We start from the raw sequence: 14,955 nt of genomic DNA, 5'->3' as shown, positions 1-14,955 counted from the left end.
TGCAGAATCCTAAATCCGATTTCATTGAGGGATTGTCAGATGTCTAGGATTCCCTCTGTGTTATCCAGATTATCCTGAATAAATAATGTCCCTGTTTATCCTAATGTTTTGGCTGTTTTGGAGCTATTTGTAAGTGAGATTGACCATACAGTGTAGGTTTCCTCTGATTTCAGTTCTGTGTCAAACTTTGCAATTTGAAGAATTATTGATAATTTTGAAGAGGATTTCTAGTTTTCCTAGCTAGACATGCACCCTCTTAAGTGTGCAAAGGGTAATCATTTAAAAGCTGATCAGTTAGCAAATGCGCACACCTATATATACCACCCTGTGGTAGCATCAGACAAACTCAGATGTGGTGTTGTGTTTTTTATTTTACTGTACAAGGGAAGAACAGCTGCTGGTTTCCCAGTCAACAGCTGGAAAAAGCTGAGTTGTGTCTCCCTCACTGCATGGGCAGAATGTCTTCTATGGAATAATACCATTATTACACAAATTTCTTTTCAGGAATAGTTCTGAAACCATATCTGACGTTTCAGAGGTCAAGGCAGTAGAACCTCTTTCACAAGAACCACTGTCCATATTCTTTTGTCTTGGCATTGGAAACATGTCTTCATTTTTGTTTCTGAGACGTGGAAAGGGAACGGACACCAGATAATTCATTCCTACCTTATGCTTCCTTAGTGAAGATACAAACTTTTTCTTCAAAGTCAGCCTTTGGGAGGCCAAATCCTTTGTGTAGGAAAAAAATGTGATTTTAAAAGCCAGCATCGTATAGTAAAAAGTGGTGGATTTGGGACCCCTGGCGACCTGTCCTGCACAGCTATGAAGCTCTCAGAATAGCCCCAGAACATTCAGCCCCCTCTACTGACCTCCTGAACAGAATTACTATTTATGTAGTTTTCCATTTTTATGCTGCCCTCTCACAAGACCCAGAGAAGTATACTGTAAAAGCAACATATTTGTACCCCCTAATCTACTTTTCTCTGATTTTTATAATGCTGTTTGCAGTTTTAAAAATAGGCATGTGAGAGGAAAGTGTGTGTAAAAGGGCATGTTTTAAGAAGAATATACACAAAAGTACAGGCACATTTTAATTTTTTTTTTTTAAAAAAGAAGCTAATGCTGAATGGATTTAAGCTGGAAAAAAATGTAAAAATAGCCTGTATGAAACCAAACTTTGAAGCGTCATCTTCCCCTTTTGAGACCAGAATATGCTACATTTTTGTAATGTAACCTGCATTGCAGGTTGAGCTTCTCAGTCAAAAACCATTGACATATGAGGTGCCTCCCTTGTGGCCACAAAGTTTGCAAAAACAGAAGGTCATTTGACAAAGCATGTGCTCGTCAAAAGGGACAAACCAAAGCTGACAAGCTGTTGAAGGCTGATGGTACGTTGGCCAAATGCCCAGGTAGGAATTTGCATGCCTCTAGGTGACGCTTTCCTCCCAAATCAAATGGGTGCCCATACAAATAATGAACTGCTTTGCTTCCCACAGATTTGAAAGCACCATCCAAATTGGCAAGCTGCAAGACCTTATCCACCGCAGTAAAATGGCCAGATGTAGAGGACGGTTTGTCTGCCCCGTTATCCTCTACAAGGGAAAGGTAAAGCTGTGCATATCCTGTGCACCTTTCATAGATCGCTTCTGTCTTTGTAGAGATGGATCATGGTAGCCTTTGCTGGACTAAATACTAGGAGGCCTGAAAGATGGCAAGAACTTTCTGTACAAAGTGTGTGAGTCTTCTGCTTCTTCTCACTATCTGAAGCTGCCCTCAGAGAGGCAGTAGAGGAGGTGAGCTGTTCTCTAACTTGCAGCCTTCAGCTTGTCACAGTTTCGTGGTGGAACACATGGAGGTTTTTTGGGTTGGGCGTTTTGTTTTTTGAGAAGACTGAAGTTGGATAGTTCAGCTTTTTTTGTTACCTGTTAACATTTGCTGCCTTTACTGACCAGCTGGTTCTCTTCTTTTTCTTTTCTTTGGAAGTATGTCGAGAAGCCCTTTTTATTTATTTATATTTTCCTTCGTTAACCTCAGCTCATTCTGAGCTTTCACCTCTCTGGCGCCCTCCTGCAGTTCTGGGTTTCCTTTCTGTACTCTCCCTTTGTGACCTGGCCCTTTTTCCATTTCTCATGTATCTCCTTTTCTGTTCTCAGATTTTAACTAAGCTTTTTGGCTTTTTCTGTTGTCTTCCATTTTGTTCCTTGCTTCTGTGCTTGCAGTATCTCCTTCTTTAGAAACTTCCACTCAACTTGAGAACTCCTTTTCCCATTAGCTTTTCATGCCATGAGATCTTATTTATCATTGCTCTTGAGTTGGTTAAAATCCTTCTAAAGTCCAAGATACTTGTTTGATAACACTGAGTTTTAGTGTAGCTTCTTTGAAAATTAAGAACTTTAGTATTACTTTTCCCCAATGTTCCTGCTATCTTAAATTAAATCTTCTCTAATCGTCTTCGTTAAAATTTTGAAACAAGAAAGAACATGATAATGAGTTGATAAGCTTTAAAAGGGTGCTGCAAATAGTGATTGCGTAGGACAATGAGAAGGAATTGCAGAGACTCAGCACTGGTAATGAAACCTGTCTTGTAAGCTGTGCAGCTCTCTAGCTGGAAGGCCCAAGAGCAAAACCATTTTGATTTGGGATAGTAAAATAAACCTGAAGGAGAATAGAATCCAATGCTATTTCTCTGTGCTGTTATTGGCCATTGTATGTCTCCCCAGCATATATGCCGATCAGCCACACTGGCAGGATGGGGAGAGCTTTATGGGCGCACAGGATACAACTACATTTTCTCAGGTAAGAGAAAGGAAGTTCGTAGAAGGTGTAGTTTTACTGTTGATAATGGTATTTGAAGAGAGAGGGTGCATTTTTGGAAATCAGTGGGGATTGCACATTTAAGCTTGGAGGAGGAAGCTAAGCTTGTACATCCTGCTGAGCCATAATATGGGTAGCTTGGTTTGGGTTACTGTTATATATGAATCCAGGCCTTGTGGTTTGTAAAATGTGGTTTAATGTTTAGTGTTGTGCACACATCAAGTTAAAACAAATCATAGGTTAGTGAGTGCAATGTTATACAGTTTATTTCAAGATGGAAACCAAGCTCCTGTGCTGCACAGAGAGACTCTTAGGGCCAGATCAAGCCACCGGGGGAAACTTGTTAATCTTTTGCATCGGAAACCACCAAGAGTCATTAATTAGTCTTAAAATGTATTTATTTGTCAAATTTCTGTGCCACCGAACTCCCAAACAACTCTGGGAGGCATTGCAAAATTATAAAAACAACAGGATTATATATAAAATGAACATACAATATTATATAAAAGCATGACAAATGTAGGAGGGAACAACATATTTCAACATCACCCCCCAACTAAAGGGACCTGCCTAAAACATCATAATCATATTTTGCAATTAGATTTTGGCTTCAGAATTATGGAAACATGAACATTAAATAATTTACCCTTTTAGATACAGGGGAGGGTGGGTGAACCCTGTGATGCATGAAAACATATTTTCACAAACTGACATTATTTTGTTTTCTGATTGCCCATGAAGTTCTTAATGCTTCTTTTAAATGACTGCAATTCTCAGAATGTTACTAAGTGCTGTGACTTTTGAACTGGAGAGGTAGAAAATATATATCCATGACTTGACGTTATTGTTGGGAACAGGCATTCTTTCTTGATCAATTGGATTTATTGTGCCTCATCAATAATTGAAATAAAATGTCCTGTGTGGCATCTAAAGAATGGCTAGACTGTAATCCTTGGTTCCTTCATGGGCATCTCCACCATAAGACAGGAGAAGGGGGAAAAGGCTATGGGCCCCAAGCTCTTCCTTGACCTGACATGCTCTTAAACTGGCCTAATTTGTTTATCCTCTTTTGAAAAGAAAGCATTTGGAAATGGCTTCATAAAAAATGGGAATGGTAGGATGTCCCATCACCCTACAAGCCAGCAGAGCAGTCCAACCAGAGAGTTTCTCCCACTTCCTCTTCTGTAAGACTGTTTGCCTATATCTACACTAACCTTATGGGAAGTCTGTGAGAGTGAACTGTCGTTTGCACAACTGCTGTGAAGCCTGTATGGAATATCAGAGCATGTTCCTGTCCTTGCTCCAGTTCCCCATCAGGAGAATAGATTGGGAATCTGGAACAGAACCCTCTCCAGCTGGTGCAGACTCAGGTTCAAGAACAAAACCCAGCCAAGTTGATTTCATTGGCTCATGGGATGGCCCAGGAAGCAGCATCTATGGGATGGTCCTGATGATCTCCCTTGACTCATTCACAGGAGCAAGTCCGTTTGGATTGTTTAGTTTGCTGAACTGATGGGAAATCTGAAACTACCTGGGAGAAGTACTTGGTCATGAAAAGAGCTTTGGACCATTCTCTCTTTCCCAGTCCCAAACCACAGTTGCTATCACAACAAATGATGTGGCATATAAATTCAATAAACAAACAAACTTGCTTCCCCCCTTCTCCCCCCCTTCGATTTGTAGGTGGTTCAGATGATGCCTGGGCAGATACAGAAGACTTGTCGGAAGAGGACTCTGCTTTCAGGTCTGTTTGTTTCCTGTGTTGATGGGTTGTATGTAAGATTCTGACTTCTTTCCTGAGCGCACTCTCTTTCTCTCTCTCTCTTTCTCCAACCCAAAAACATCAAAAAATCCTTCTCTGTTACCATGGCAGGTAGAAATTTAAAAAGCACTTATTTTATTAACCTGGAATTGCAGGCGAAAAAAAGGTTGTGCTTCTTAAATCTCTGTTGTGCCAGTGCAAAAAGATTAAAACATCCTTGAAACTTCAGAAGTTGATGGTTGAAACAATAGCCATTATCCTGGGATGTAAAGTGATGTGTATAGTCATAACTATTTTATTGAGCCCCAGGAGAGAAGTCTTGCATTAAGTGCCTCTCAGGAGAGATAAGAAGAGCCAAGACTCATATAGGATGAAAGTCTTACAACATTGCTGTGAATTTTATTTTCTTTTAACTTCAGAAGATGTTGTTGAAGATATTCAAAGTAGCTTACAGCAGATTTTTTTGAAAAAATGATAATGATAAATTGGGAATCGCACTGAAATTTCAGCAAAAAAATGGCAAGATAAAATATGGTTCACACTTAATAAAGTATTATAATTTCAGATCATAAACATAGATTAAGCGCTTAAAAACCTTCTCTGTAGGCCTTGCTTATTCCCTGAATGCGGGACAGCATGCATTCTGGGAGTTGATGTGCTTCATCATCACTTAATTTAAGTAGCCTGGCTTTCCCTCTAATCTGATTCTGGAGGTGGTGATTCTTTGAAGGGACTGAGGAGCTTTTTGGACTTCCCAGCAACTGGTACAAAAATGCTCCAATCTGAGAGGTGAATTGGGGAGCCTTTGTATCCAAACCAATAAAATTTTCCGGGATCATTGTGTTTATTAGCATGGCTTTCTCATCAGCTCTTGAGAACTTCTTTTCACCCATTTACACAGAGGACTTCAAATGTTTTAGTTCTGAGCTGGATGCCATCTCTTGGGGAACCTACCTTGCACAGACCATCTTGAAATGAATGGGACTTTCAAAGGGATCATGATCTTGGCCCCCACAGAGCATTCTGGCTGTTCTGATGTGTAAGGCTTCCTAATATCTTTGATTCCCCATAATGGAATGCTAAGCCTCATTTTTCCTTCATTTCAGAAATGCAGACTCACAACTCTTTGACAAAGTCCGAGGTCACGACATCAAGCTCTTGCGGTATCTGTCGGTTGCATACATCTGTGACTTGATGGTGGAGAACAAAAAAGTAAAGTTTGGCCTGAAGTAAGCACCAGCGCATGCCGTGCTCCGGTTGCTGCGGGCAAATTTTAAGCAGCATTCCAGCTGAATGTTTACTACATTCATTATACTACAACCAGTATAATGTAGTAATCAAAGAGCTGGACTTAGGCCTCAGTGACAGCTAGATTCAAATCCTTATTGCACCACAAACCTCATTTGATGACAGTGGGCAAATTGCTGCTGCTCAGCTAATTTGTGAGGATAAAAGGCAGGATGGGATCCTCATTGTTGCCCTGAGGTCTGTGGAGGAAGGGTGGGAGAGAAATAAAATAAGAAGCTAAGATTCCCAGTGATGGTATCTTGTATTTTTTCTGCTGTATCCTCCATGTCATAGAAATAAATGCCACATTTGTTTAGAAAGTCAAGAGTGAGAACTAACCGCAAAGGCTATCTTAAAGCCTTAATTGTTAAGAGCCAGAATACTGTAGTTAAGCTCTGCAAATGTAAGAAAGAATAGACCCCAGGGATTTCTAGGTGTGGTGAAGTGGCTCCCTAATGTTAGCCTGCCTTTGCTAAATATTACCAAAAGATTTCACACCCACACACCCACAGTGCATTTCCATTTCTCTTTCAGTGTGACTTCTTCTGAGAAAGTGGATAAAGCCCAGCGCTATGCTGACTTCACTCTCCTTTCTATCCCGTACCCAGGTAGGTGGGAGTAATATATTAAACTTGGGCTGTAGCAAAATCACTGACTTTGCTGCTCATAAGATAAACTGGGAAATAGAGCATGCGCTAGAAACTTAAAGAGGTGGAAGGCCAGAAGGTGCCGATTTAATCTTCATGTGAAGTTGCATTCTGGGATCTTACTGCAACTTATCCACTGTTCATCAGGAACAGTATGTTGCAACTTTTCACCTGATTGAAGAGCTCCTTTTGTTTGCTTCCAAAAGTGCTCCCCAAGTTAAAGATTCCTTCATCAAAAGATATGTAATAATTGTATCGGACAATATTTATTTCAGATGTGGGGTGTGGATTGCCTTTTCTTTTCCATTCCTTTTGAAAGCCTGTTCAGCATTTCATTAGAAATCGGTGATGTTGAAAATTGGTGTGGTGGGCTGGGATAATATATGTCTGCAACTGGAGGATTTAATTTGGCTTCTCAGTGCTATGATGAAAATGGGTTTCCCCTTTCCTCTTGGCTATTTCCAAAGCTTATCTCGCTACAGTGAATCACAGCCCAAGGAGGTAAGCGCTGCCAGGAAATTCTGGCTAAGAAATACTGACCTGGAAAGTCCTTATGCATTATGAGATGTTCCTTGGGAGGTGTTACGTTGGGAGAATGAGCACATAGCCACTTGTTGTCTTTTAATGGATGAGAGCCCTCAGAGGAAGTATTCCAATTAAAATTGCATCAAGCCATGGATGAATTCCCCTTCCAGAACACGATTTTGAAATTACCAAGTAACTGGGTTGGAGGGTTTTTTTTTTAAAATGACAATGTTTTTCCTCTCTGAATCCATTTAGGCGCTACCTGGGTCTGTGTGTGTAGGAGAGAGAATCAAAATGGTGTGATTCTATAAACATGCATTTCATATAACCCAAACCTGTTTCTTCCTAGTTCCACCTGTCCATTGCCATATCTAACTTTATGTAACTGAAACTTTTCTATTTTATTTTTCAAAGTAGTTTAAAAAAAAAAAAGCTTTGCCCAGCATTGGAGCAGAAAGCCAAACCCCCTGTACTTATGCTTCTCTGTTCAGAGGCATTATTGTACCATGAATCCTGTCTGGGGGTTGAATAAAACAGTCTAGGAGCATATGATTTAGGCCAGGGGTTGGGGATCTGCCATGTCCCAGAATTACATTCCCAGCCAGGCAGCCTTCTTCTGGCATTGGCTGGAGCAGGCGAGAGTTGAGAATTTCCCCAGGATGGTTTTCCTGGACAATCAGCTCTGTGTCAGAATTTCAGAGTACCAACTTCAGGATGGATGTTAATAGCTGGAGAACTGCAGGTTGATCTCTGGAATCAGCTATGGAGGCAGAGCTGAAAATAAGCTCCTTAAGCATTTGGCTGGTTCAGGCTCTTGCTTACCAGCTGAGAGTTGTTCATCATGGCTCGCTTGCCTGTCTTGTTGCAAGAGGGTGCTGTTGTCCAGACCAGACTGATAGTTGCCCTAACACAGTGTTTCTCAAACTCAGCAGATTTAAGATGTGTGGACTTCAACTCCCAGAATTCTGGGAGTTGAAGTCCACACATCTTAAAATTGCCAAGTTTGAAAAACACTGCTCTAACACCTAATGAGAGCCAAGCTGTGGCTCTGACACTTGGCTTATTCTGGGATCTGTGATTCCTGAGGAGGAACCTCTTTACCTCTGCAGGAGTGCTGACATTCCTTCCATTCTTCTTTCTCTCCATCCCCCTTTTTCTTCCTGCACAGGCTGCGAATTTTTCAAGGAGTACAAAGAGCGCGATTACACAGCAGAAGGACTGGTTTTTAACTGGAAGCAGGTATGGGCCAGGCAGCAAAGCAGGCTCACTCTAATGCTGTTTGAGTAGGGTGTATCTAAACTAGGAATCTATAAGAACACTTTGGAGAGGCTTGTTTCAACTGGCTAGTCAGCGTCCTGCTATGTTGGAAGAAAGCAGCTAGTCAAGGAAGCCTGACCTGGCCAGCAACCAGTGTAGATGCCAGCTTAGATGGATAGGAAAACTCTGCATCTGCCACCTGAATGGACCATGTTGCTTTGCCTAACATAAGGTTAGCCTTGCATGAACCCAAGAGGCCTCTAGGACAGATAGGCCCCCTGCACCTGTGGGCCCTGTCTAGTTCCTGGACTTCCCTGTTGTGATGTTGATGGTTGTTGATGCAACTGCTGAAAATAGCACACATTCACATGGTTTTGAAGTAGGTAATAACTGTATGGAATCTTTAGAACGGACTTGAGGTTTTCAACACATCAAGTCCGTTCTAAAGATTCCATACAATCTCTGTGATGTGGCACCACCAGTTTAGCATCATCACTCCTCCCATACAACCCTTAGTCTCTCAGAAACACAAAAAATGCAGCTCCGCTTAGCCTCACTTGTTCTAGGCAGTGTCTGTCAGGTTGCTACCCGCCCCACTCCTGTATTTGCTGCTGACAGAGAACTAGGTATTTTCAGCCTTCCCCAGCTTCCTTTTCCTCCTCCATCATCATCTGTATCAGACCTTTCCCTCTGAGAAGTTCTTTTGAAAACATACCACAAGAAGGGTTTCCTTCTTGCCTGTGAAGGGGAAAAGTTGGCAATCACATGGCTTGCACGTAAGAAACATAGTACAGGTAAACCATTATTTCTGTCCAAACCAGCAGACGTACAAGACATTGTTGGATGGCCATCCCTTGTTTAGGTGACCAGAACAATCAGTGCCAAGAAGAATCCCTGGGGAGAATGGAAGATAACTTAGCCACTGAGGAACATGAGCGTTCTGCATTTCCCTTGGCTCACCAGGACAGTCATCGTTCTGCTATGCTAAGGCAGAACTAAGATTCCAGTGGACTTGGGAGGAAGTTCCATGGCAGTTCAGAGGGATATCTTTGCAGTAAAATATGCACAGAGCTTGACTGACAGAGTTGGATTTCCCTGACTGGTATATAATTTTGTATTACAGGAGTGATACAAAAGCAAATTATACTATCCTGTTTTTAATATTTTCTAAGCCTAGCTTTGTCACACCATCCAGTTATTGAAGGAATGAATATTCCTATTTGTTTGCAGGATTATGTAGATGCTCCCCTAAGTATCCCAGTCTCTCTTACCCAGCCATTGAACATCGACTGGAGTGAATATCAGGTAAGAAGGGGCATCTTAATGCAATTAGCTTTCTTGCAATGACAAACTGTAGGGCTTCCCAGCTGTTCCCTGGGTTGAGGTTGGCAGTGGCTTCTACCTTGTATTCATTTGATCCAGGACTTGTCTTATGTTAGGGTTAGTGTCTGGAGTGGCTGTCTGGATTCATGCTTGAGTTACAGGGTCCAAAATTTGAGAGTTCATGCCTTATCCTCTGCTTCTTAGTTTTTCAGACAACTTTGTAAAACCGTACATATTTATTTTGTTATACCTTTCTTGTTCTCTATGGAGCAGGCTGTTTTTGGGGTTCCCCAGCATTTTCTTACTTGGGAAGCTTAATCTGGTTACATTCATTTATAGAACTTCCGTGTTCTTTCAAGTTTATTTGCTATGCCAAGCAGCATATTGGGCAAAAAGAGTGATTTGTTAAATTGCCAAGTGAATCCACATAAAGTTCCTGGTGGATTGCTGCACTTGTTTCAGCAGTGATCAGCTGGATGCTTGTATCTAAAGATTTTCATCCTTTAGTTCTCACTGCTCCAGATAGAACTGGTGTGCAATTTGAGGGTCCTCCTGATCTTGCAGATCCTGTTTGAGGAACAGGTGGCAGTTGTGGCCAGGAGGGCTTTTGCACAGATTCATCTTATGAGCCAGTTGTGCCCTTTCTTAGATCAAGGGGCTTTGCTCTTGGTCATTCATGCCTTGGTCACCTCCCACATGGATTGCTGCAATGTGGGCTACATGGAGCTGCCCTTGTAGACTACTTGGAAACTGCAGTTGGTCCAGAATGTGATGGCGTAGGTAGTTATGGGAATCCTTGGTATGCCCATGTTATACCACTGCTCCGTGAGCTGCATTGGCTTCCAGTAGGCTTCCAAGTATAATTCAAGGTACCAGTTACCATCTATAAAGCCAATTACATGGGGCTAGATTATTTGCAGGACTGTCCCTGTCTCCTTGTTTCTGCCTGATCCAGGCATTCTAGATCCAGCAGGGTAGGCATGTTTCAGGTCCCATCTATTAAGCAGTGTGATCTGCTGGGACCTAGGAAGTGGGCCTTCCCTTTTGTGGCACCCGTCCTTTGGAACAACATACCCCCCAAGATTCCTTTTGCCCCAACCCTGCTGGCATTTCATGAATCCTTGAAAACCTAGATGTTCCCCCAGGCATGGGGCCTGCATGTTGGATGAGCCTGTCATTGTGTTTTTTATTGACATGCTTGAGTTTTGAGGTTCGAACTTGATTATCCTCGTGTGCCATTGTGCTATTGTTCTGTATTGTTATTTGTTCTGATTCTTGTTCTGTTTTTTAATCTGGTGTTTGCCATCCAGAATCACAGTTGCAAGATGGGTGGCTATATAAATTGATATAATACATAAAACAGTGTCATGAAGGGAATTATTTTCTTTATAGTACAGTGGGGCAAAAAAGTATTTAGTCAGCCACCAATTGTGCAAGTTCTCCCACTTAAAAAGATGAGAGAGGCCTGTAATTTTCATCATAGGTATACCTCAACTATGAGAGACAAAATGAGAAAACAAATCCAGAAAATCATATTGTCTGATTTTTAAAGAATTTATTTGCAAATCATGGTGGAAAATAAGTATTTGGTCACCTACAAACAAGCAAGATGTCTGGCTCTCACAGACGTGTAACTACTTCTTTAAGAGGCTCCTCTGTCCTCCACTTGTTACCTGTAGTAATGGCACCTGTTTGATCTTGTTATCAGTATAAAAGACACCTGTCCACAACCTCAAACAGTCACACTCCAAACTTCACTATGGCCAAGACCAAAGAGCTGTTGAAGGACACTAGAAACAAAATTGTAGACCTGCACCAGGCTGGGAAGACTGAATCTGCAATAGGCAAGCAGCTTGGTGTGAAGAAATCAACTGTGGGAGCAATAATTAGAAAATGGAAGACATAGAAGATCACTGATAATCTCCCTTGATCTAGGGCTCCATGCAAGATCTCACCCTGTGGGGTCAAAATGATCACAAGAATGGTGAGCAAAAATCCCAGAACCACACGGGGGGGGGGGCTAGTGAATGACCTGCAGAGAGCTGGGACCAAAGTAACAAAGGCTACCATCAGTAACACACTATGCCGCCAGGGACTCAAATCCTGCAGTGCCAGATGTGTCCCCCTGCTTAAGCCAGTACATGTCTGGGCCTGTCTGAAGTTTGCTAGAGAGCATTTGGATGATCCAGAAGAGGATTGGGAGAATGTCATATGGTCAGATGAAACCAAAGTAGAACGTTTTGGTCTAAACTCAACTCGTCATGTTTGGAGGAGAGAGAATGCTGAGTTGCATCCAAAGAACACCATTCCTACTGTGAAGCATGGGGGTGGAAACATCATGCTTTGGGGCTGTTTTTCTGCAAAGGGACCAGGACGACTGATCCGTGTAAAGGAAAGAATGAATGGGGCCATGTATTGTGAGATTTTGAGTGAATACCTCCTTCCATCAGCAAGAGCATTGAAGATGAAACGTGGTTGAGTCTTTCAGCATGACAATGATCCCAAACACACCGCCCGGGCAACGAAGGAGTGGCTTCGTAAGAAGCATTTCAAGGTCCTGGAGTGGCCTAGCCAGTCTCCAGATCTCAACCCCATGGAAAACCTTTGGAGGGAGTTGAAAGTCCGTGTTGCCCAGCGACAGCCCCAAAACATCACTGCTCTAGAGGAGATCTGCATGGAGGAATGGGCCAAAATACCAGCAACAGTGTGTGAAAACCTTGTGAAGACTTACAGAAAATGTTTGACCTCTGTCATTGCCAGCAAAGGATATATAACAAAGTATTGAGATGAACTTTTGATATTGACCAAATACTTATTTTCCACCATGATTTGCAAATAAATTCTTTAAAAATCAGACAATGTGATTTTCTGGATTTTTCCCCCCATTTTGTCTCTCATAGTTGAGGTATACCTATGATGAAAATTACAGGCCTCTCTCATCTTTTTAAGTCGGAGAACTTGCACAAGTGGTGGCTGACTAAATACTTTTTTGCCCCACTGTATCTCCTGTACCTGCTACTCAGTGATATATATCAAATTTACATATATGTTTTTTTTAGATGAGGGTGGCAATTTATTAATCAAATTGCAGCTTGCATTTCTAGAAGTATATCCACAAGTAGCTTGCAAGGTTTTTTTACAAAATAATATTGATCATTAAAATACCTTAAACTAATAGAAAAGCCCATCCGTAATACAAAATACTAGAAAATATAACAGCAGCAGAATTAAACAGGTTTATAGATTTGCAGTTCGTTTTGTTTCTGCCTGGACTAAGCTGAAAACACTGCCTGTGGAATAAGGAATAGATTTAAGGAGAAAAAAAGAGACATACAGTGGTACCTCGGGTCACGAACGCTTCTGTTCACGACCAATTCGGGTCACGAACAGCACCGTTCGCAAAATTTGGCTTCCGTTCACGAACTCCACATCGGGTGATGAACAGGGTCTGCGGCCATTTTCCCTGCCGTGCCACGTGGTGGTGGCTTCCTGTAGGGAGGGGGACTCTCCCTCCAAGCAATAACCGCCTCCCCACCCGCCTTCCTGTCCTCCACGCCTCAAGCAAGGTTAGCGTTCTCTCTCTTCATAGTGTACTGTACTGTACTTTGTGTCATATTTTTGTGGTTTTAAAAAAAAAAACATGGTTCAGAACAGATTAACTGTATTTACATTGAACCTTATGGGAAAATTTGATTCGGGTCGCGACCAAAATCGGTTGGTGACCAAATTCGTAGGGGTCAGAACAGATTACCATATTTACATTGAACCTTATGGGAAAATTTGATTCGGGTCGTGACCAAAATCGGTTGGCGACCAAATTCGTAGGGGTCAGAACGGATTAACCGTATTTACATTGAACCTTATGGGAAAATTTGATTCGGGTCGCGACCAGAGTCACGGAATGAATTAAGTTCGTGACTCGAGGTACCACTGTACTTGGTTTGGGTAGGGTGGGGAGAACTGCTTATCTAACCTAGAGGTGAAGGATGTGACAATTCTGTGCATTGCTTAACTGCAGCTCCTGAGGGCATCAGTCAATATAGTGAGGGATGCTGAGATGTATAGTTCATCCATATTTGGAAGGGGAGAGGTTCCCCTATCCTTTATCTTCTCCCTGGAAATGAGACACAAACTTTGGACCAAGTCATACTTCAAGTTCTCTGGACTATATTCAAAAAGCCTTGCTCGAGGCTTTGCTGTAGTGGTAGATCATGGCTTAAACAGAGCAATCTATCCTTGCAAATTGCTATGATTTTTCCCAGCCATCTGTGGAACTGGAATTCCTCTCAGGATTCTGCTAATCTCACTTTGTTTCTGTCCACTTCTGAAATCAACTAAAATACCAAGACTTTCATTCTTTCCAACGCCCTCTCACCTTTGATGGAACTTCTCATTCTACATTTTCTCTTGTGACTGCCATGCTTACTCATCCTAAAATGAGGTATTTTTGCCAACCCTCTCTGCCACCTCACTAATGCATAAAGCTTTACGGCTGTCGCTCTCCAAGCAGTGTGTGCTTTATTTTTGTCCTAGTCTTTCCTGGTGTTGCTTTTTGTGTTCCAAGTGTGGCAAAATGCTCTTTCTCATGTTCTGAAAATTATAATAGGAATCTACTACAGTATCAGTGCAGGAAACTCAGAGGGGGAAGTGGTGACTTGCTAGATTTTTAGCACTTACAATTGCCTTTCAGATGGAGCAGAAATCTCGTGCTGTGCAAAACTGGTGGGTCTTCATGCTCTGTTGTTAAGCAGGCAGTGGTTAGGTTCACTTTCTTTTCTAAAAGTTATTTTACCTGCTTAGCTGCCTTTTCTCTAGTCACTTAACTGGGTTACTTAAGGATCTGTTGAGTTAATTTTGCTTAAAGGCAGGGGTCCTGAAACTTTTTAAACAGGGGGCCAGTTCACGGTCCCTCAGAATGTCGGGGGGCCAGACTATAGTTTGAGGAGAGGAGGAGAGCCTCTGGACCTGGCATACCTGTCATGTAGGTATCATCGCCTGCAGCTCCCGACACAGCCCTGACACTCCCACTTCTGACAGACAGCAGCGGCGGCCAATCAGGCGGGTGGGCCGGATAAATGACCCTGACGGGCTGTACTTTGAGAACCCCTGCTTAAAGGGAACAAGTGGTCTACATGGGGCTGCCCTTGAAGAGTATCTGGAAGCTTCAGCTGGTGCAGAATGCAGTGGTGCGGACAATTATGTGTGCCTCTAGAACAGCACATGCTACACCTCTGCTCTGTGAGCTGCATTGGTTGCCAGTCTGCTTCTGGGTCCAATTCAAGGTGCTGGTTTTGACTGTTGAAGCCCTCCATGGCATGGGGCCGGGTTATTTGAGGGACC

The 14,955-nt window shown here is 42.3% G+C and overlaps 1 protein-coding gene across 5 annotated transcripts in view; it reads left to right on the top strand.

The window, feature by feature from the left end:
* Window positions 1-14,955, top strand: part of MTMR14 (myotubularin related protein 14) — a 78,274-nt gene that overhangs the window by 14,972 nt on the left and 48,347 nt on the right. For all 5 annotated transcript variants that reach the window (XR_015795023.1, XM_088134507.1, XM_088134508.1 and 2 more), the window contains exons 3-9: window positions 1,497-1,605; window positions 2,721-2,796; window positions 4,498-4,558; window positions 5,683-5,805; window positions 6,398-6,471; window positions 8,204-8,274; window positions 9,523-9,597. Coding sequence is in view for 4 of the 5 variants with exons in the window: in XM_088134507.1 (XP_087990633.1) it covers window positions 1,497-1,605; window positions 2,721-2,796; window positions 4,498-4,558; window positions 5,683-5,805; window positions 6,398-6,471; window positions 8,204-8,274; window positions 9,523-9,597 (589 nt within the window). In the remaining variant the exon portion in view is untranslated. The remainder of the gene's footprint in view (window positions 1-1,496; window positions 1,606-2,720; window positions 2,797-4,497; window positions 4,559-5,682; window positions 5,806-6,397; window positions 6,472-8,203; window positions 8,275-9,522; window positions 9,598-14,955) is intronic.

This window comes from Python bivittatus, unplaced genomic scaffold (genome assembly GCF_059951505.1).
Source record: "Python bivittatus isolate LINGU-HERP-01145 unplaced genomic scaffold, Pbiv_v1 ctg000080_np1212, whole genome shotgun sequence".
Lineage (NCBI taxonomy): Eukaryota > Metazoa > Chordata > Lepidosauria > Squamata > Pythonidae > Python > Python bivittatus.
This window is presented reverse-complemented; position numbering and strand designations above follow the sequence as displayed.